The sequence below is a fragment of the Urocampus carinirostris genome, chromosome 10 (genome assembly GCF_059441175.1).
Source record: "Urocampus carinirostris isolate Australia breed hairy pipefish chromosome 10, RoL_Ucar_1.0, whole genome shotgun sequence".
In the NCBI taxonomy this organism is placed as follows: Eukaryota; Metazoa; Chordata; class Actinopteri; order Syngnathiformes; family Syngnathidae; genus Urocampus; species Urocampus carinirostris.
This window is the reverse complement of record NC_142358.1, coordinates 33,350,599-33,372,909: the sequence shown is the minus strand read 5'-3', so window position 1 is coordinate 33,372,909 and position 22,311 is coordinate 33,350,599. Positions and strand designations below refer to the sequence as shown.

General features: G+C 41.1%; 1 protein-coding gene and 1 long non-coding RNA gene across 2 annotated transcripts in view; one reads left to right on the top strand and one right to left on the bottom strand.

Annotated features, from left to right (window-relative positions):
* Positions 1-344: 344 nt before the first annotated feature.
* sacs (sacsin molecular chaperone) overlaps positions 345-22,311 on the bottom strand; it is a 28,735-nt gene continuing 6,768 nt past the window's right edge. Inside the window, exons 3-10 of the mRNA XM_088345330.1 lie at positions 21,310-21,460; positions 17,406-17,496; positions 17,248-17,333; positions 17,047-17,158; positions 16,148-16,294; positions 14,476-15,964; positions 12,923-13,014; positions 345-12,399 (exon numbers count right to left, since the gene is read on the bottom strand). Of these exons, the coding sequence (XP_088201456.1) occupies positions 848-12,399; positions 12,923-13,014; positions 14,476-15,964; positions 16,148-16,294; positions 17,047-17,158; positions 17,248-17,333; positions 17,406-17,496; positions 21,310-21,460 (13,720 nt within the window). The 3' untranslated portion in view covers positions 345-847. The remainder of the gene's footprint in view (positions 12,400-12,922; positions 13,015-14,475; positions 15,965-16,147; positions 16,295-17,046; positions 17,159-17,247; positions 17,334-17,405; positions 17,497-21,309; positions 21,461-22,311) is intronic.
* Positions 20,980-21,378, top strand: LOC148358789 (uncharacterized). Its single transcript, XR_015851488.1, has 3 exons — positions 20,980-21,088; positions 21,162-21,283; positions 21,368-21,378. It is a non-coding gene; the product is annotated as an uncharacterized LOC148358789 (long non-coding RNA).

Sequence of the window (22,311 nt, the reverse complement as noted above, 5' to 3'; positions counted from 1 at the left end):
AATAAAAATAGGCGTTCCAAAGGCACGGTATCAATAATTAACAAGTATGAATTTATTCTACTATGATTCAAGAAAATCCTTTATGTGGCATATTCTCAAGCTTCAAAACAACTAATTTAACAGATATTTCCATTTTTTTTTAATATATTTCTTTCGATCAAAAATGTTAATCAGAACTCTCCATTTACAGGATGTACTGTAAGTTCATCTTGCATGTTGTGGCTAAAGCTAAATTGCACAAACAATTTTCCTTTAATCTATCTATGCCATATTGTACAATTGCATTACCACTCCGCAAAACGTATTCTGAACTGGAGCTCCAAAAGATAAATGGACACAAAATATTTATCAAAAATGTCTGTATTTGTATTTGACATGGCTGCAGCAAATCACATGGATCAAAAACAAATGAGGCAACAAACAATTTCACAGAGGAGTGCAAGAACATATTTAACTTTTCTAAAAAAGGTGCTTCATCCATAAATAAGACAACTGAAAATCCAAAAGTATGATAAACATTAATATTGCATACCCATAATAAATACTTTGAGATGACCTGTATTTTTTGTCTGCGCACGTCTTTTACATTCTTGTTTCTGATAAAATAGATGCAGTTTATATAGTCTTGTAAAAAAATAGCAAGTAAAAAGCAACATTAAAAAAAACATCAGGAACTTTGGTAAACAAAACATATTGCTTTGGCAATTATATATACAGAATATGAACATTTCTTACAGGAAATGTGAATTGTGGCGGCCCGCTTTGCAGCACATAATTTCACACTCATTCAGTCAGAAGTGCAAAGCTGCCAGCTCGCGACTTCCATATTGCACACAGTATTAACAATTTACATTTTTTGCTGGACAAAGTTTTCAAGCTTTATGATGATCCTCGCGGTACATTCCATCACCCTCATAGCTACTTCGGACGTGAATCTATCGTTGGGGATCTGTGGAAAAGGCAGAAGGTCTGGGTAGCGGGTTCGAAGGCTGTCCACGCCGTAGCCTTCGAGGATCTGAACATCGCTGGTGAGTCCGGCCAAGTAAGCGTTGTACTCCTCCACTTTCTGCGCCAGGGCCGTCGGCTTCACGTCTTTGTCGGACTTTCCTCGGACCGCGTAGTCGGCAGCGATGAGGGCGAGCTTCGTGGCCAGGTAGCATTTGAAACAGACCCACTCGTTAGCGTTTTTGTGGAGATCGTTGCGGGCTGCAGAGTAGTTGGCCCGTGCTTGCCTGAGCCACCTGCGGGCCTCCACAGGATTTCCCACAGTTTTAAAAGTGGGCGGCACAAAAAAGCGTCGGGTGTGTGACGGTGAGCCGGAATAGCTAGCGTAATCTCCTCTGGTGGGTTGCCTTTCTGACTTGTGACTTGTTGCTTCCTGGTTCCATGACTGGTAAAACCTTTGGAAGGAGGACTTCTCTGACTGAAAGCGAGTGGAGGATGTGGAGAAAGGTCTCCTGGATGTACGCTCTGTATTCTGTTGGTCGGCCAAAGCCTGCTTTTCCATCCTACTGATCTCGTTTTGTAAATGCTTAAAGACTTCAGTGGCAATGTCCAAATTTTCTGCGTTTTTGTCCGGGTGCCACTTGAGATAGAGTCGGCGCAGTATTTTCTTTCTCTCCGTTTCAGGAAGTTTCCATGCTTGCTCAATGACGGAGGTGACTTCTTTCAAGATGTCCGGCAGGGCATTGAGTTTGATTTTTTTAGGGGACTGCTTTGTTGTGGGAGGTCTTTGGTTGTCTCTACTGGCAAAGAGAGGATGTGTCATTTGCTGGCTCAATCTGCGACCGTCCGGACTCGTCGGGGTTGATGGAGCACTGCTTTCCCTCATGTTGGCACTTTCATCTTGTCTTGAAAATTTATACAAGTCTAGGGAGCTGACTACCTTGTACTCACTGTAACCAATGTCGATCTGGAGACACTTTCCTAAGAAAGTTGCATTATCTTCCTCTTCTCGTTCGACCTCCTGAACAATGATTGCATACGTGTATGTGGGGTGATAAGACCCGTACATGTCTCCTCCTTCAGAATCCACAAGATAACCCACGTATTCCCCAGGGTAGAAAACATTCATTGGGTCCATGAGGAGGGTGTGATGAATCTCAGTAGGAATCGGGGTTCCAGGAAGGGGGAGCTCAAGTTTGGAAGGCTCTGTAGAGTCATACTTGACCCCAAGGTTGTCCAATTTCTCTGTGATTCTGTAGATGTCATTACAGCCAAACATGGCTATTAGATATGAGGTGTCCGATATCAAATTGTCTGTAGCAGATTTCAGGGTCATGGCCAGAGCTAAGAGAAAGTTGATGTCTTTGCTGTCAGAATGCTGGATGTAAAGGTGAATCACTGCGGTTCCATACCTCTTGAGAAATGCAAGGGTTTCACTGCGGCTATTTGGCATGGGGCCACATCCTTTCACTTTTAAAGTGGTCTGGAGTTTCTCAAAGCAAGATACTTTTAGTCCTTCGCAAAATGCTTTGCAGAGCCGTATGGCCTTTTCCTCATTCATGAGGTATGCATTGTCATTCTCGTGCTTCATGATTCGGATTAGTCCGCTGATGAATTGTTCCGATGACAGCAACAGCTGCAGACGGCCCTGGAGTGAACACAGGGCTCCAAACTGGCACATTTTTGGAGAATCCTCATCCAGTTGCTCTTCGAGGATGCTGCTTAGCAGCCTCGGCCTTAGATTCTGAGGAAGCAGCATTATCAACTTTGTGTGAAAAGTGTGATCTTTGCCTAGATAGCACTGGCTCAGGTCCACAAGCATCTGAACGCCAACATTACCCTGAATTCTACTCTTGTAGTGTGGAGCATCGTCATAAACCAAACTACTGGATTTGGCTAATTTTCCATCATGACTTGGCAGATAGAAGGTCAAATCTCTGAGACTTTCCAGATCTTTACGCATCTCCACTGGCTCATTATGAAGAGCTTTGAACAATCCAGACACAGCTCTTTTCACAGTTCTCATTTCATTAGGATCAAGCTGCTTGCCTTCGGAATTTTTGTAAATCCGACAAAGCACTTCAATGTATTGTTTTGTTGATACAACGTCCTCCGTGCCAAGAAGTTTGAATAGTTGATGGAAGGTGCCAAGGTCTAGGGGTAATTTGTACAGGTAGGGCTTGAAGTCCGATTCATTGTCTAAATTAATTACAACTTCTTCAGGTTTCACCAACTTGAAGCCATCTTCTACCATGACAAAAGCCACCCCTCGAAGGTGGTAGCGAAAATCTCTTTTATCTGCGTTTAAAAACTCGTATGTGGACCTCAAAACTTTGTTCCTTGTTTTTACCATTTCTTCATCCGGGTTGGATATGTTGCAGATATTTTTGCAGTTACTAATGACTTTTTCCAATGGCGGGTCCAAGTTGACACTGAGTATGGCCAACACCTGATCAAGCTGCTCTTGTTCAGTTAGTGTACTTCCCTCCTGTTCCTTTACACTTGAAGGTGTAGCCTTTTCAGGCAATATTGGGCAAGATGTCCAGAGTAAGTGAATTATATCAGTTTGCTTGAATTTGGGATTGACTTGAGAACCACTGAAACGAATGAGAGGAAGAGTTCCGCTTGTTTCTTGGTATTGTGAATGAAGCTTGATCAATTCTTTGGGGGCTCTTTCGGGACAAACGAATGGTATCAATGTTAGCTCTTTTAGAAAAGTACCTTGAAACAAATCCACCCTTTCTTTGAAAATGTGATTGAGGAGAACATCGATTATGTTTTGCACTTTGTCTATGCTCCACTTTTCTGTTTGTGATTTGATGCTGACCTCTTTTGCAAACTGTAGAATTTGCTGCTGGGACACGTCGTGCTTTAAACCAATTTTCCTCAGGAAGATTATCCAGGGACCAAACGACATCGATCCATTCTTGGGTTTTGTCATCTGCTCAACTTTCCTGAAGAAATCATTTGGTATGAATGACTTTGCAGGCAGCATAACTTCAAATACCTTAACTGTTTGGTCAAAGAAAAACTTGGCTGACCTGAGTCTGTTTGAATAATCATAGATGAATGTCAGACCTTCCAATTTGTCATACAGATGATCCCTCATTTCACATGACTCTTCCATTAACTGTAGTCTGTCCTTTAAATAGACAATGTGTTCTACTTTGGCATTGTAGGAAAGACTTTCGAATTTTGGAAGGACGTGATGAAGATATATTTCTATGTCATCAATCGCAGAGCATCCAAGAAAAGTGTACAGCTCTTTCAATTGTGGGTTATCTGTGAGAAACGCAAAAGTGGTTGTGTGGGCCCACTTTTCTATGTCGGCAGTGGGGATTTTTTTCGCAAGCACGTAAGTGGATCCGTAATTTGAAATGCTGATGTACCTTCCGCTAACAGCTTTGAAGCATGGAAGTAGTTTGAGAGTCTGTGCGTCCTGTTGTGTCAGGTTTGCGAGGTTGTCAGTGAAATAAAACAATAGAGACTCAAAGTCCTTTTCAGTCAAGCTTCCTGCCTTGAAAGCAGATGTCTGAATCATGTATTCAAGCGCCTTCAGTACACTTGATGGATTTTCAATATTTGCTGCGTGATTTGACAGAAAAGACATGATTGGATTTTCTTTGACACAGATTTTGTTCACAGCAAGTTGAATGCAACCAGCTCTCATCAGGGTATGGAATACTTTGTCATTTTGACCATGAGGAAATATAGCAACGTTAATTAAACTCAAGGGTATAAGTATGTCATATTCAGGAACAATAAGCCTTTCTCTTGAAATGAATTTGAGACCAGGTAGCAACGCCCAGTCTTTGAGGATGTCAAGTACTGTGTCAAAAGTTGGTTTGAATGCATTTTGATCCTCCTTGACAGCCACATTTTCACTGATGAAATTCCATACACCCTTAAGCCAGGATTCACTTCCGAATGTGTCTCGCCATTTCACGGGGACCTTGGTTCGGTATTCTCTTGGAACAACAGATCCAATAATTTCACCAAAGCTGTTGAGGTCAAACATCTTTGCTAGTCCCGCATTAAACAACACGCTGCTGTATTTGAGGTACATAGTGCTCATGAACATCTCCTTTCTGGATGGAAAAAGTTCATGGTGTGACGTTAGGAATTTAGGTCTCTTGGAATCAAATACTTGGAGCATATTGTCCATTGTAAGTAACACAGGTAAGCCTTCAATTATGGTTTCATCCCCCTCAACATCTTTGAAGCAATAGTCAACAAGAAGTTTTAAATTGTGAAGATGTTTGAAATGTGACTGTTGGAGGCGGCAAGGGAGCTTTCCAACATGACAAGGCGTGTCTGGGGATGAGAAAGTGTGAAGAAAGTTACGGACTTCTGCAGGTGTCACATAGCTCACTGCTATCCCTGCATCTTCAAAACACAAGTAAAGGTTTGCTGTCTCATCACAACTATGTACCAGGTTAAAACCAATATCTAGAAGCAGGGTTTTCAACCTGTAGACATTTTCGGCTACAGATTTTCTTGACGTGATATTGTACTCTGTATTTTTTAGGTTCTGGAGTTCATCTTGTAGCAGATTGTCAAAAAAAGCTCGACCTCTGGTAGCTGTGGACGTATTTGCCCATGAGATGTAAACGACAGAATGCATCTCAGAGTTGTCCATTTGTGGTGATCTGACTACTGGCAGAAGGCGCTTCAAGTCTGTGTGAATGCAGGTGTACATGGCTTTAACCAGGCAATACCAGTCAGGCTGGATGTCAATTCTGTTCACCGGGAAGAAAAACAAAAACTTTTTTAAGATATCCTTTACAACATGCAAGGGACTTCCTTGCAACACCGTTATAGTGGGATCAGGGCCTGGGAAGCACCGCCGCTTAATTTGAATCAGCAGTTCGACACAAGCAGGTGCTAAAAGCGACATCATTAAATTATTATTCCAGTCACTCCTCACCCCAACTCCATTGTCATCTCTCCACAGGTTTCTACGTGCAGAGTCGAGGGCAAAATGTCCATTTACGTGAAAAGGGAGGCCGGTTTCAAGAGACAGTGGAAGGAAGCAGAAAGCTCGGTGGGGTTTTTTGTAGTTGTGGCTAACACACGCGGCCACTCCCCCTCGTGGAAACAGTGTTATATCCTCATTCTTGTGAGCTGATATCACACTTTTGGAGACAAGTTCAATGTTTGGAAAGCCAGAACGATTACAGATCATCCATGTGGTCAGATTACCTTCTGTGTCTTCAACGTCCATTGAGTAGGTTATCTGTTGGACGGGAATAGCTGTGAGCTGCTTCTTTTTGGTTACACTGTCAATGACAGAGGCATGGAACTGTTTTCGTTTTAAGCGATCGCTATCTGTTATTTTTGCTGTTACAGAATAAAGTACGTTTAGTTCCCCCGTTGCATTTACCTCACAGATCGATATTTTCTCCATGTGGTTAAGGAACATAAGAAGTTCAACGCCATCATTTTTCAGCTTTTCGAGGAGGTTCTGCACCATTCTGTCTGATGCTGGGATGGAGCTGATCTCTGATATCTTAGCCATATGTGTCGAGCGGATGGGGAATCTGAACATTGTGCTGCGTTCCAATTTAAAATGTGCCCCTAAATACAAATTGAGGACATCAGAAAACTGAGTTCGGAAGTCATTGTCCAAGTCTCTGAACATTCTACCTGGGCTTACAGATGTTGCCCCAGGAGCATAATGTGCATGTGGGTCAAATATACACAGGATGTCATTGTTTGAGATGAATGAGGGACAATCTGTTATGTGATAGACAGAGTTGAATCCAATGCCATACTGGCCAGTTTTTCCTGGATTGACTTCTTTGGTTCCTCTTCCAAGGTTTTGTATTCCTCGAATATCATCCGCAGTGAAAGGCTGATTGTTGTACACACAAAGTGCAGGGCCTTGCATTGGAATCCATTTGTCATCAAATATTCTCTCCGTGGGGTGTGTTCTGGAATCGAAGACAAAGTAGATTTCTGTAGCTTTAGCATCATCTGCATTTTGAAGAAGTTCTTTAAGCATTTCTTTCTCAGATGGATATGCATCTAGGATGCTTTTGATTCTACTTGTGAGTTTTTCTTTTTGACCAAACTCACTTCCAGGTGCAGTGAAGCAAACATTTGATGCATACCTCTCCAAGGCTTTGTGACGTTTTGGGACTGCTCCGAGTTTAACAGCAACCTCTCTCGGAATATCTCCGTGGCAGTATTTCACCGAGCAATCTCGAACTTTGATCCAAGGACAGTCATTGTAGCAGAGAGATTTTGATGGCTGAAGTATTAGAGAGGAGTCTGGCAGAAGGATGGCACCATAAGTTGCTTGGCAGAAATCTTGACTTTTATCACGGATCAAGCTCCATATTCCTTCACTAATAATTCTGCGGCACAGCTGGAAGTTTTCTTCAGTAAGAGCCCTTTGGCCACATTCTTGCTTTATAATTCCAAGTACTGATGAAAAATCATCAACCGAGAAGCTGGGCTGTACGCCAACATTTTCAAAGAGCTCACGACAGCTGTTCCTGTATTTGTTCGGGAGCTGGTAAAGGTGTGGCGCTGCATCAAAATTTAGGTGGAATGCGACTTTGAAGGGATTCACATAGGTGTTTTCTACCAAAATAGAGTTGAATGTTTTAAGTTCGTCCATTATTGTTTCTTTTGCTTTATCATTTTGAAGCATTTCTTCATGTAGATACTTGTAACATGCAGTTGTTATGTTTTCTTGATAGAGAGTTACACCATCAAACGCTTCAGAAAGTTTCATAAGTTGGCTAATAACTAGTTCAACTGCTGGCTTCTTTATCAGACCAAGATAGTCTTTCACAGCCAATGACATTGCACCACAACCTTTGAAAGACGGTGAGTTCTCATTCAGCACTGTTTTCATCAGACATACGACGTCCTGATGCTCAGTCGTAAAGATCTCTCGCGCAGAGAACATGGTTGTGGGGGGAAAGTTATTACCATGCCAAGGTAGAGAGAACCCTGCAGGCCTAGTTAGAAATGGGAGAAACTTGATGTCCCGCAGCTTTTCCATCAGCTCGGGTGATCCTGGATCTTTCATCTTCAGTTTCTCATCGATGAGGCTAAGTAGCACGCTGCTGCGAAAACATGCTGCTGTGTGATCGCTGTCATTCAAAGCACCAACGGATTCGGCACGTTCAAACAAATCTTCCCACGACAGATCGTCCTTCACCATGCCCAGCTGCAGAAGTTTGACTAAGCATACTGGGTTTAGGTAGTCCTTAGTAGTTCCAGCAGGAAATCTTCCATCATCTGAGTCGTAGAGTTTAGACACTCTTCCTTCTGGGTGAATAAGACGTGCGGGTAATACTAAATTCTTGTCGGGGCCAGAGCAAGGGACGCAGGGAGTTGCCTCTAAAATTGACGCAAATTCTTCCATTTTATCATTCAAGACATACAGCATTAAGGTATTTCGAAGCTCTTTCTCAATTTCCCCAATGTGAGGTAAAAATACATTTGCAAAGAACTCCTTCTCTGTAAGAGTGTTTTCCACCAATGTTCTTTTACAGCCAGCATCCTCGAATCCCTCTTTCACAAATTCGGGTAGTTCAACTGCACAAAGGTTTTGTGAGCCACTCTTTTTTAGATACTTTAAAAAAATCTTGAAAGCGGCAGGACCAATTTTGGGTTTGCAGAGTAGTGAATCATCAAGAAATCTGACATATTTGATTGACACCCAGGTTGTTCCGTCAGAGAAAACCTTTGCCTGCTCTCCATCACCCCCTTTGGCTATTTCTTGGTAGACTCCTTGACTGACTAATGTGAAGTCATCATGAACCTGACTTGGATCGGGCCATGTCGCATAATAGTTGTAGTCCAGGAGATCTCCATCTTCAGCCAAAAGGCGAAGCATTGTAAGTGCTGCCATATAAGCCTGGACTATGACATGTCTCATGAAGACAGAATTCCACCTTCCTTTGGTATCAGTCTTCCATATCTCTTTGCGGTTGGATGTCACAGCAAAGCACCCGTTAATGTGAACCGGTAGTCCCGTTTTTATTCTGAGAGGTAAGTAGCAGAACACCTCTCCGATTGGAACGACATTGGATTTAACAGTCCATTTTTTATTTTCTTCCTCAGTAAGTAAAACAGCCACCCCACCACAAGGCACAAGTCCAAGCCTCTTTCCACTGTCATTGAGTGAAAATTTGAGTGCCTCTGTTCCATCCATGCATGAGCAAATGAGCCAGTTGGTGACCTCAACTGCCTTCTGGGGCATTTCGTCTGTTAACCTTCTTGTCTGAATCCCTTTTGTTGCCAATTCAAAGTACTGGTTTGGATCATCATCAGAGCCCCTGAACAAAGGGGAGTGGAGATCAACAATGCGTTTAAAGACATTATGAAATTCCTCCACTACCACACGAATAATGCAGCCAGATTTGGGAATATCGGAGGGAACTTTATTGGAGCTTGCTACTTTTTTCATTACCTTGGCTGCTGATTTTAGGATACTCAAGGGTCCATATGAGGCTTTAGATGACCACACACTTTTGTTTATGGTAACAACATCTTGAGCTCGAGCAGGATTTGGTTCTTCATATTTCAGATACTTTAAGACCATACAGCCAACATGCTGAGTGAACAGAATGAATCTGTGACCACATATACTGAATTCATCAACTAGGGAGTAAATATCTGTGGTGTTGTAGTACAAACTACTAATTTCACTTACTGATGCCTCCTGCTCCGTTCTGAATGGAAGCCTGAATAACGTTCCGTTGTATTTGTATGGCAAATCTTGAGCAAGAGGTAGTTGGCAATTGAAGACGTTAATAAAAGGTTTGAACTGGTTTGGGAATTTCCTTAAGCGCCTCTGTTGTTTGCTCCAATTGATTTTTATCCCTGGATTTGACTTGTCTCTGATGTGCTTGCTAATGTGATTGATGTTTGGATCAAACATGATCATGAACTCTCTGCTCATGATAATGGGAATGTCACTGATGTGATACACCGAGTTGAAGCCCAAGCCAAACTTGCCAACTTTGTCCGCCTCACATCTCTTCACTGATCCACCTAACCGAGTAATGTTCAGAAAGTCGGTATCTGTGAAGACCGAGTTGTTGAAAGACCACAGGGATGGTCCATGACACACTATCATGCCCGGATCAAGAAGATTCTCTCGAATGTCCAGGTTTTTTCTCATGTCGATAAGAAAACTACACTCTGTAGCGCACGCATCATCAGCGTTCTGGAGAAGCTCTTTAAAAATGTCGGCTACAGATGGATATTCCTCCAGAATATTCTTTATTCGAACTGTAAGAGGTTCATGTTGACCTGATTGTTCAAAGCCAAGATTCTCAGGATTTATAAGCCTTGTGCTCAAACATGGCACTTTTAGCCACTCTGCAGTTTTCATGGGAATGTCATCATGGACCAATGTGATAGGTTCTGATGTATCTTCAAGTAAGTCATTCAAATCATCCACTTTTATGTCACAATAAGTACACTCGTGAATTGGTCTCATTGCTAAATTGCTTGGATCCTTGTAATTGAGAATAGGAACATGGAAGTTGGTCTCAACCTGTATCTGATTGTTGTAAAGCCATCTCAGGATATTGATCAAAAGAAGAACATCGTGTTTGCTTTCCTCCTTTGTAAGTTCACCTTCACTTTTTTTTTGAATGGTGGCTACTACATTTAACACATGGTTTGGGGAAACTTCTTCTAATGAACCACCAAACTTGAAAAGCTTATGAAACTTTCTCATTGTTTTGGGCAAAGAGTACAAGTATGGCTGTAGGTCTAAATTAGGAAGAGGTTTTAACACTGTTTGGCTAGGAGGTGAGAATGTCTTTCCAGTCCAAACCCAATCAAATGTCAATGATGCCATTGCTTCTCTAGCACTTTCGAGATGAACTTGCATGAAGCCATATATTTCAAACAGGATTTGCTGAAACTGATACCAATCCTCTGTGGAGAAGGATTGAGATTGATGCCAATCATTAACAGCTTTCAAGTGATTCAAGACCTGATCCACCTGCGGCTCTACAGTTAGTTTCAGGGCCTTCTTCATCCCAGCAGATGTGTGTTCGACAAGAGCAACTGAAGATCCTACAAGCACAGCATGAGAGATGTTACACATTTCCGACAAAGAGCTGACATGAAGAGTATCTCCAACCCAAGCAAGAGATTTCGGGTAATTAGGGGGTCTTTCTTTGCAGACAGGTACCCAATTAAGTTTTAACAAAGATGCCTGAGTATCTGCTGATTTCACCAGTTTTGTTTGTTTGTTGAGAATCTGCAAGAGTGTTTTCGCTTTTTTGATGATAAGATCCCAGTCAGGATCCTGTTGACATTGTAAATCTGCAATTTTCTTTGCCACTTGGAGAACATCTCTCTCACTGAGTTGCACTTCATTTCTTAGCCCCAACTGTCTTAGTGAATGAAGAATATCAGGGGATGAGGTAAAAGTACTAGTAGGAAACCTAGTTTCTTCTTCTTTGTAAAACAAATTTTGCAGAATCTCCAGATCTGGATCAAAAACTTCCGAGGCTGCAACTAACCTTCCGCAAGGCAGATCAATGAATTTAAGTGCAGATAGCCATCCAATGACTGATGAGTTTTCATTCTTTAGAAATGCCAAATGTTTCAGTGCCCAAAGCAAGATTTTGGTTACCTCTTCTGGTGAATAGAATCCGCTCTGAATATCATGGACAATCATTTTTAAACACTCAGTTGTCTTCACCTGCGCTAGTTTTAGTTTTTTGATGAGGCGAAAGGACTCCTCATCACGGCAAGCTACCAGGCAGAAAGAGAATTTTACATCTGGTGGGTACTTGGCTCTGTGATGTAAAGCTCTGGCACCTCTAAGTGATGTAAAAGCTGTGGCACCATCTACAGAGGTCCCAACTCTCTCAAAGATGGAGAGCTCGAGCAGAGTATGTTTTTCCTTTTCTGTAACATCCGATAATCCAGATAGGAAATTTCTCAGTGTAATTCTCTCTTGAACAGAGAAAGAAGAAACTAGGCTCACTAAACGTTGCATTGACAATCTATCCATAATTCTCAGCAACATTCCAGGAGAGCAGGGATGGATGTAGTTTTTGAGCTGGGGATGCTGCAAACAGGAATCCTGCTTTTTCATGACAACTGCACCAAACTTTTTCATGACTTCAAAAAGGCATTCAGAAAAAGGTGTCTCAGTCTCATCGACAAGAACAATGGGTGATGGACATTTGAGGCGTAAAAGTTCAACTTTTTCCATATCTTCCTCCAGTGGCACAAACGGAATCAAAGGCATATCGTCAAAAGTACTTAGGTCATCGGCAAAATGTATGTAGAGATGCTTCCAAATCATTTTCAACCAAGAAACGGTTGGGTGCTTTAGCTCTTGGTTTCCAGGTTCCCATTGGACAATGAAGTCTCTAATCGGCCAAGTTGTAGATAGGATCTCCTTAATAAGTCGAGCTGAGCGATCAGGGTTCAGCATTTGCAGCTGTGTTGAGGGTCTTCCTGTTCAAATCACAAACAAAAACATTTCACCATTTCATAAAATCAATAGAAACAAAACATTAGCTGAAAAAACAACAACTTTGGAACATTCCAGACAAACCATTCATCGTTTTAAAAATTCAGATTTCAGAATGCAGAAATGTGTTAGTGTTTTTTTTTAGAATTAAAAATGTGCATTTAACTGCAATTGTTTTTTAAGGACAGTTTTTGGTTTCATTATGTGCAGAAACCTGAAAGTTTAGTTGGGGTGTTTTCAAGTCATGCATTCGTGTTAGTAGTAAAGAGGTCCAACAATTGACACACTTTCAATACCTACATACCTGAACACCCCCAAAGATACCGCTGAACTGCAGTGACACATTTTGGAAGTTTGAAGTTAATTACCTGTGTACTACTCAAATGAAACTCAGATTTTATTTGTATGAAGAAAATAAAAAATAATGTTTGTTGTTATTTATAGTGTTGCAAAAACAATCAGTAGCGGAAGCATTTCATGAATAAAAACAACACTGTACTACTTTACCTCGGCTTTTGGCAGCTTCTTTAAGTCTTTCCATTACCGGAGGTTTGATACTTTCCAGAACGAACCGACCATCAAGCCCTGGGTACAGGCACCTGAAAACAAAGACATTATTCATTTTTTATTTCCCTTATCTGTGATTAAAAATGTAATTATTTACATGGCAATGTCAACCAAGATGAAAACAGTTAGTTTCCCCTAGTTGAAATGGATTAAAATGAATAATGACTTCCAGCACCGTGCAAGATTCAATCTTGTTTTTAGTGGGGAAAATTGTGACTTTTAATCACAAGATGACAGACATAAATAGCGTACCGTATTTTCACGACCAGGAGGCACACATAAAAGTCTCAGATTTTCTTCAAACCGTGGGCCGCCCACTACCGGGCAGTGCGCCCTGTGTGACATGTAAGGCGGCGGACGGAGACCAGGTCAGAGGTCTCAGGGTTATCTCGCCCCCAAGACTGGGTGGTCACAGTTTGAGCCTTTGCTAAGTAAAAATGTACACGTTTTGGGTGAAATCAGATGTTTTGGTGAGATTGTTCACATTTCCAACTAAATGCAACTTGTATGCGATCTCCTGTGACTTTAATGCCTTCTTCCGTGTGAACGCCACAGGTGATGTCACATGCAATGCATAGTTTGCAGAAGTACTCAAGGATGCTAATGCCGAAGCATACCTATCAATTTGAAAGTTATTGTTACTGTCTTGGTGCTTTTGTTTCATGAAATGGTGTAATTTATTTCACCTGGACCAAGACTACAGTGGTGCAGAAACTTTCAGTAGATTATAATGAAAAGAATGGACTATCGACACTTGGAGCAACGTTTCTGCCAGGACTGTTGTTTGAGCTTTCGCAAAAGCTGCCATCATTTCCGAGGAGCTGCATGGCACTGAAATAGACTCTAAATGTGACTCTGAAAGTGAAGAAAGTGGACCTTTCAATGGAGATTTAGGGAAGCTGTTCTGGTCAGAAACAGACGACAAGGATTTTGATGTTTTTTTCGATTGTTTGTATGGATTACCAGCTCTTTTACTTAAATATAGTTTTATCCATGTGTTTCACTTTTTAATCAATACTTAAATAAACCACAACGAAACTCAGTTTTGGTTCCATTGTATTTTTGAGCATGCACACTTGTATGCTTGTCTGTGTTGTTGTAATGTGGCGCAGCAGAGGGCTCCCGCACCCTGTCGAGCGGTGCACCCTGTATAGTGTTTAACACAGAAAGAAAACCAGCTACGGAGACTGAGCCTTTTAACACAGTGTGCCCGATGGTCATGAAGATAGGGTATTCAAATATTTGCATGAGTAAGGTGAGCTTGTTTTTTATTTTTACTCTCAATATATATTGAATAGTACTAAAACATTTACAGCCTTAAAATATATGTTTCAGCTCTGGCATTACATCTGAATAGTTCAACTCTATGTTTAGCACTTTTGACAAAACTGAATAATATGGACACCTGACACCCCAAAAACATTCTTTGGTCAGAACTCTCTTATATCAAGGTACCACTGTGTTACTCATTAGATTTGGTATTATGTTGTTACCTGGGATACTCGTCAGATGTGATGTAAACGAGATCTTTTTCGGTGACAGATGCTGAAAAGGGAGCAACCGTTCCATCTTGAAGGGGAAGGAGCCGCAGTCCTATTAAGTCACTGTAATTGGCATCACTAAGCACAAACTCAAGTAGCAGCAGCTTCTCCTCCAAAGGCCCTTTGTGTTTGGACTTCCTGATAAGCTTGCGTAACAAAGGTGGCGTAACCTTTCTCACTTCTGTGGACTCAAGAGTGGCATAATCCACCAAGACTGAGTCCACTGCTGTAGGCACATTCACAACATGCATCCCTGAACTTTGGAGGTAGTTAATAACAGTCTGTGAAATGTCTTTGTCTATGTCAAGCTCCGAAAACACCGCCTGATCCAAGCTGACCCAGCTTTCACTGAGGGAAAAGAAGACATTTTGCTGAAGGAGCTCATGAAACAGGGGCTGCAGGATGCGTTTCCACCTGGATTTGACCCGGTTTGGATCCGGCCAAGCCATATAGGTCATTCTTGGGGATAATGGGAAGTCTTGGTCCATTTTTGTTTGTACCATTTTGATAAAGTCAGTGATGAGAATAAAATACGCCTGAGGGATGACAGTGATTACTAATAACTCATTCCATAAGGCAGCTGGATCCCTCCACTGGTCCACATCCCGCCACTTAATACTCCGCCTGTTATCAGTCAGGCCAAAGAACCCGCTAACATGCACGGGGAGTCCTGTCTCACTCTCCTCTCCTGGGGGAAGAGGAAGGAAGCAGAACGCTCGTCCTGAGAAAGCAGAGGTGGCCCCTTCATCGACTCTGTCCATTAGCGTTAAAGGCAGGGCGATGCCAATGGTGGGCATAAACTTTAGGTCATCTGCAAGAGAGTCCAACTCTGCAGACATTCCTCTACCACCAACTCCATTGCACACGAGCCACTTCATACTATGTGACTCATTCTTGGTTTTATCCTGAGCCTCTATGTTTACCTGGTAGGTGACACAAGTGAGGGTAGAACTGGGAATATGATCACTATAGCTATCAACTGCTTCAGCTAGAGACTTAAGGGTATTAGTCCTTTCGAGTTGATCGTCGGTGTTATTTTGCGTAGTAACCTGATACAACACATGTTCTGTTCCATCTGATTCACGCACATGCAAAGAGACCCTCTGGACACACTTCAAGAAGAGCAACACTGTGTCAGCATCTGCTTTGAATGACTCAAAGAGTTCCAAAACTTTTTCTTTGTTGTAAAGGTTGCTGCTGAGCTGGGAAGGTTTGGTGCGGAGTGGGAAGCGGAACAGCGTTCCAGGGAAGCAGCCATCCTCGATGGTTTTATCAGAGCTACCGAATATTCCGAAATATGGGGAAAACTGGTCAGACAATTTGGAGATGTCTTTCACGTCCGTCTTTAGGTTCCAACACTGTCCTGACTCGTTGGATCCAAACAAGGTCTGGTGAGGGTCCAACATGGCGATCTGGTCCCCGCTGAATATACTAGGGACATCTGAGCAAATACAGAAAAACATGTGTACAGTTTACTCACACATATAGCAGATATATTTTATCTTTCTAGGAAATCCATATTCTGAATGCTAAGCATGTTGTGGGTGCAGCCTGTATTTATTAACAAGCTAGGATCGTAATAGAATGGGATGGAAGCCGAATTTCTAATTTCCCATGTAACTACCTGAAATATGGTAGACCGAGTTAAATCCAATTCCAAATCGTCCAACTTTTAGCGGATCGTCTCTCTTCCTGCTCCTGGCTATCTCCTGGATCCCATTCCAGTCCTCCGCAGTGAACACGGCATCATTGTAGACATAGAGCGCAGTACCTGGAAACCAATGATTGCACCTATATTTTATGATAATCAATTAACAAAAAATGCGTATACATTTCTGAGGTTAAATTCCCTAGGCATACATTTGACATACAAGAAGAGCAACACTGTGTCAGCATCTGCTTTGAATGACTCAAAGAGTTCCAAAACTTTTTCTTTGGCATTACATCTGAATAGTTCAACTCTATGTAAAGCAAAAAGAAAATCAAGTCAAAACACATGACAAAATACTGCCTAAATAAATAAATACATTGCATATTGTCATCTATTTAGGAATTGTGATTTATTAATCTGTTCATTTATTTATATAGCATATATTTGTAGGTATCGTCTATACTTTTATTTCTCCATATGGCAGGTTCAGTCCTCCATACACACCTGATTCTACAGCTAAAACACAAAATCTTCACAAAGCAAAAATATCACAAATGATTTTAAGAAGTCTATAAATTGTAATTTATCCAGTACAGACATAAATATTTTATAAAACAAAGGCAAAGGTTGGTGAAGTCAAAACCAATGGTAGGTAGGACAATGAAGCAATTCCAATAATAAGATTTTTCCAGTGTAATGGCATATTACTTCTGTAACACCAAGTCACGGGTAGCCAAGTCACGGATCAACAAGAGAGCAAATAGTCAATGTTACTTGACAGCAGAGAAACCCAAAAAAAGCAAAAACACATGTGTTACAGCTAGAGCACCGTGTCAGTGATAATCAGCCAAGCCAGACTGTCAATAACCAACCTTGATACTCAGCCATGTCAGGCGAACACAGTGACTCCACTCCATACTTCGTTTCATCGTACATGAACTTGACTTCGGTGGCTCCAGCATCCTCAGCGTTTTGAATCAGCTCCTTTTAAGGTATGGCATAGAAGTGTTGCGTCATTTCTAAAAGGTGTGTTATAGTTATGGGTTTAACCTTAATATGTTGGTATGCTTTACTTTCAGAATCTGGCCACCTTCGGGGTACCTCCTCAGGATATCTTTGAGAAATTCAACCAAGGGCGGCGCAGTCTGCCCAAATCTACCTGTCATTAAAGAAGGGTAATCATTCAATAGGAAGTCAGACTTAACCACAAAGTAGGCGATTCGAGTATTACCTCCACCTTTAAGGCCTCTTCCTTCCAACCTAAAAGAAATCTCATGGCTTCCAGTTGGCAACCAAGTTCCAATTGGCATGCGATCGTCCAGCTACATTGAACACACAGTTCACACCGGATTTGTATTAATGATAAATATTGATCATAATAGTTACAAATCTGTTTCAAAGAGCAAAATACCATAAAGAAGACAATAATCTGTAATACTGCTGCAAGTAACACGTCTCATCATTTCGTTCATGAAAACCATAAGAAACCATCTTTATGAGATATAATAAAAACCTTATTGGAAATTATGCAGTTGGCACTGAAAGTGTTAGTAGGAGCTTTTCAAGGTGAAATTGTGGACAGCAGTTCTCAGCAGTTTTTAAATCCAATAAAGTATTAGGTGATATGCATTGCCGTGAACACAAAACCTTATCATCATCCAATTCATGGCACACCAAGGTGCAGTCATCAATCAGCCAACAATTAAATAACTGATGGAATAATCAATTAGTAATTTTATTGCACACTCGGGACTGTGTAGGTTGGAATGACGGTATTTGTGGAAAGTAAAGAAGCAGCACCAATACACTGTTTTGACTTACTTTCCAAAATGAAAATGTACTACTGTACTCATAGCTGAATGGAACTGCGTCATTCTGAGGGAGGAGTGGACCTCACTACACAGCATTATCTCCAGACAGAAGAGCAGTTTCAGCGACAGACTGCTGTCACTGTCTTGTACTACGGACAAACTGAAGAGATCTTTTCTTCCTCATGCCATGAGGCTCTTTAACTCTACCCGGCAGAGTAAAGGCCCACATTAAACCACACCCCCCCCACATTGCATATTACCGTATTTTTTATTGCAATATGTATTCTGTGTAGCACCATCTAGATACTCTATATAACACGCTACAGTGGGCATTTGCACGTCACATTGGGTATTTGTATATTGTATATTGAATTCTTTTTGCTTTATTATTGTATTGTCCTCAGCTCAGGGATGCTGCTGGAAAGTATCTATCTATCTATCTATCTAGTAATTGCTGTGTAAAGTGTAGGCTCGTGAATGTCTGGTGTGTGATATCAAGAGTATGGGGGCGAGGCCTGAATCTAATTTTTGCGTATGAGATCAGGGAGCTGCACAAGCAGCCACCACCTGGTGCTTTCCGTCAACTTTTCTCTAGACGGGAAACCAGCTTCCACTCATGCTCACAAACACACCAAGAGAACCAAAAGCATCACAGCAAATACAGGCTTTTCTGTTATAGCATTTCAGCATTTTACACTGAAGAAAGTGCTTAAACCTTCACTTGAGTTATTTTTCTCTACAGGCACAACTTTTACTGGTCTAGGATGAGTATCTCTAAATGTGTAATGAAACTGAAAAATAAGACCTTGAAAATGGGATGTTTTCCTTTTCTGCTGTGGGCGGTAATGTACTGTACCATCACAGAAGAAGAGATCCATTCTTTTACCAGTACAATGTGACACGACCACAGAGATGCTCTCAAAATGAACTGATCATATGATGTTTTCAAGGATTGGAAAAAATGGTGAGTTGCAATTTGAGCATACCGAGTGTTTTATTGGTTTATTCTTAATTTGAGAAAAAAAAACGTAAATATATCAACCATAGATTGTTGATAGTTGGTTGATTGTTTTTTAAATATTATATTGTGTGTGGGGCAGCACGGCGGCGCAGTGGTTAGCGCATGTGTGGCACAGTTCATGTCTTGGAACCTCCTGCGTGGGTTCAAATCCAGCTCCAGACTTCCTGTGCGGAGTTTGCATGTTCTCCCCGTGCTTGCGTGGGTTTCCTCCGGGCACTCCGGTTTCCTCCCACATTCCAAAATCATGCATTTCATGTGAATTGGCCGGTCCAAATTGTCCCTAGGTGTGAATGAGCGAGCAAGTTGTCTGTCCCTGTGTGCCCTGCGATTGGCTGGCAACCAGTTCAGGGTGTCCCCTGCCCACTGCCCGATGATTGCTGGGATGGGCTCCAGCACCCCCGCAACCCTACTGAGGATAAGCGGTGCAGCTAATGAGATGAGATGAGATGAGATGAGATATTGTATGTGCCCCTACTAGCTGTAAGCAATATTTTCTCAAGTCAGGACAAATAATTTCCCAACAATTTTATGTTGTTTCGACCTCTACTAAACAAACTATGGCATTCGTGTATGTAGGAAATTAGTATAGCAATATACACATGTGTCATCTAGCATTTGTGACGTCATCTTCATTCAGACAATATTTTCAAAATGGCCACCAGATGGATGCATATAGTTGCCTTTAACCTTAAAAAAAAATCTAAATAAATTTAGACCAGTGGGAAACGATTAACGATTTTTATGAAATCCATTGGCTTGACATCCGCTTTAATGTTGCGTTCATTATAAGACTCAATCTGATTATTCCACCCGTTTATATCAATCTGAGAGTATGACCAGGATACGCTTCATTGTGCCATACTGTTTACTGTAACTGATGTCAAAGTGGCCTTGGGCTCTTGTTCCAATCAATATATGACCAAATTCACTATAAATTAATCAAGTGCAATATTTAGAAGCTTAAGTGTTGAAATATTTGTCAAAGAATACATTTGATATCTGGTAAGGGTAGGTGTGGTCTGGCTTGGTGGTAGCTAACTTTCTCTGAAGCAATGAACATACCGTTTTTTATGCACTATAAAGCGCACCTAAAAGCCTTTAATTTTTTTTCAAAAGGTGACCATGTGTCTTATAATACAGTGCGCCTTATATATGGATCTATATTGAGTCGCAAGGTCTAGCAAGCGACTTGATTTTCCCCCGTAGGAGAAGTAGTCCGCGGTGTATGCTGGGATCTATATACTGGCGTTTCATTTCCTAACCAATGTGTCAATCATCATTTGAATTGGTTACTATTGGCTAAAAGTTATTCGGAGGTAAAAGAGGCGGGTCCTTTTTAGCATTTACAGGCTCGTGGTAAAACGGCGTAAAACAAAGCCTGCAATTGGTCGAAAAAAAATGTGATTCACGAGTTAGGTTGCTCTACGGCCTGGAGAAAACAATGTTTTACTAGTCTGTATTTGTTAACAGGAATTATGGGGCTAAACAGACAGCTAGCAACAAGCAATGTCCATCGATGCAGAGATGCTTTTCGGTGGATTTTTTCCTCTATTTGTCGGCATTATCGCGTGTTTTGAACTAAGTAAATATTTTACACCTTTGGATTTACTACACTCACGGATGTAAGAGGACCATGGTTGCGTATTATTATTGAATATGATCGCTTTATATTTTCCCAGTATTTTGTTTCAGACTGATCTTGATGTTTATGTGATGAGTCTGTTTTTAAATTCAATCCAATTCAAAGTGTTTATTGTCATATGTACAGTAAAGAACCACGTTTCCCTGCACAATGAAATTCTTGATTTGCTGTCCACAAAGTTGCCAGCAAAAAAAAGAATAGAAACTAAGAAATGGTTTAACCTTCTTAATGATATGTGGAATGACACATTTGAGTGATTGGTGACATCGTACAGACATCGTGTCTGTATGTGTCCGGGATTAATAAGTTTGACTGAACTATCTGACGGTTTTGTTGACGTTCTCACTGTAGTGCCATAGAGTCCGGTGCGCCTTATGTATGGAAAATATAGGACAAAAAGGACATTTTTGGGGGGTGCGCCTTATAATGCAGAAAATACGGTAATTATTTTTATTTTGAAAGTTCAGATAACAGAATATTTAATTGGCTATTATATCTGAAAACTTGTGAAAGCCCTCAGCGTAATTCAACTGGCAGAAAATGTCCTCGCTAATAATCTTGTTGACCAAAGCAAGTAAGCAGGCTTCATTCTACCCCTAACTATTGAGAATACATCCTTGTATTCATCTGTAAAGGTAGTAGCATCGAAAACTCAACATACCACTTTGCCATTGTGAATGAGTCGCTGCTCTCTGACAGGCAGGTTTGTGTCTTCATAGAGTAACTGCTTCACATCACCAAGCGAAGCCAAAGGAGAGATCTGGTAGGACCTCAGGCCAAAGTAGTCATGATGTACATTCACCCGAGGAAACCTTAGAACAAAATTAATATAAGTGTTGAAGCTGAAAAAAGATAGAATCAAATATGTTTTATAACTAGGAGGAAATGATGCTTGAACTTTAGAATCCTACAAAAAGTATAAAGCACGTCTATAAATCTATCCACCCTAATCATGACAGCAAATAAAAGTAACATTCTTTCCAAACGATATTCCTTTATTTCTTTCTAAAACTGTATAAATTGTGCTAGAATATCAAAATGTGTATGTGCATTTAGTCCTAATTGTGAGTTTTCCAGTTAATCATTTCGTCTAGCACTTTGTAATGAATGCACATTGAGTATCCATATTTTCAAATGTAGTTATTTACTTTATCTTAATTACTTGTCGCCACATAACTGTTTATCTAGTCGTGATACAGTCCCTACATAGTTCTAAGTGGTGTTCTGATTTACTAATGGGAAGGAGACCTTGAGTCTTCTAAAACTACCTGCAGAATTCAGTATGGGGGAAGGACCAGTGTGAAGCTGGTGGTCTGGGAATTTTCCACTAACTTCGGTGCTCTTCCCCTTTGGTATACAAATGATTGTAAACCGCTTTGTAAATGCACTTGTGAAACCATTAAAGCTTTGTTCTGCTCTCACAAGACCAGAATATTCTGTTCTATTTACTTTATTTGTTATATTGTAAGAAAAAAACTAAAACTGCTCACTCCAGCACTTGTTTTTACCCGTCTCATTTCGCGACCCGGATGTTTATTCAAACTTGTGGAGGAAAAGATAGTCTGTCCTCCCTAGTTGCATGGGCTTTAGTACAGTGACCTTTCCTCAAATTAAATCTACTACAAAGTAATTACAGTGACAAAAGCAAATATCAAATGTTGCC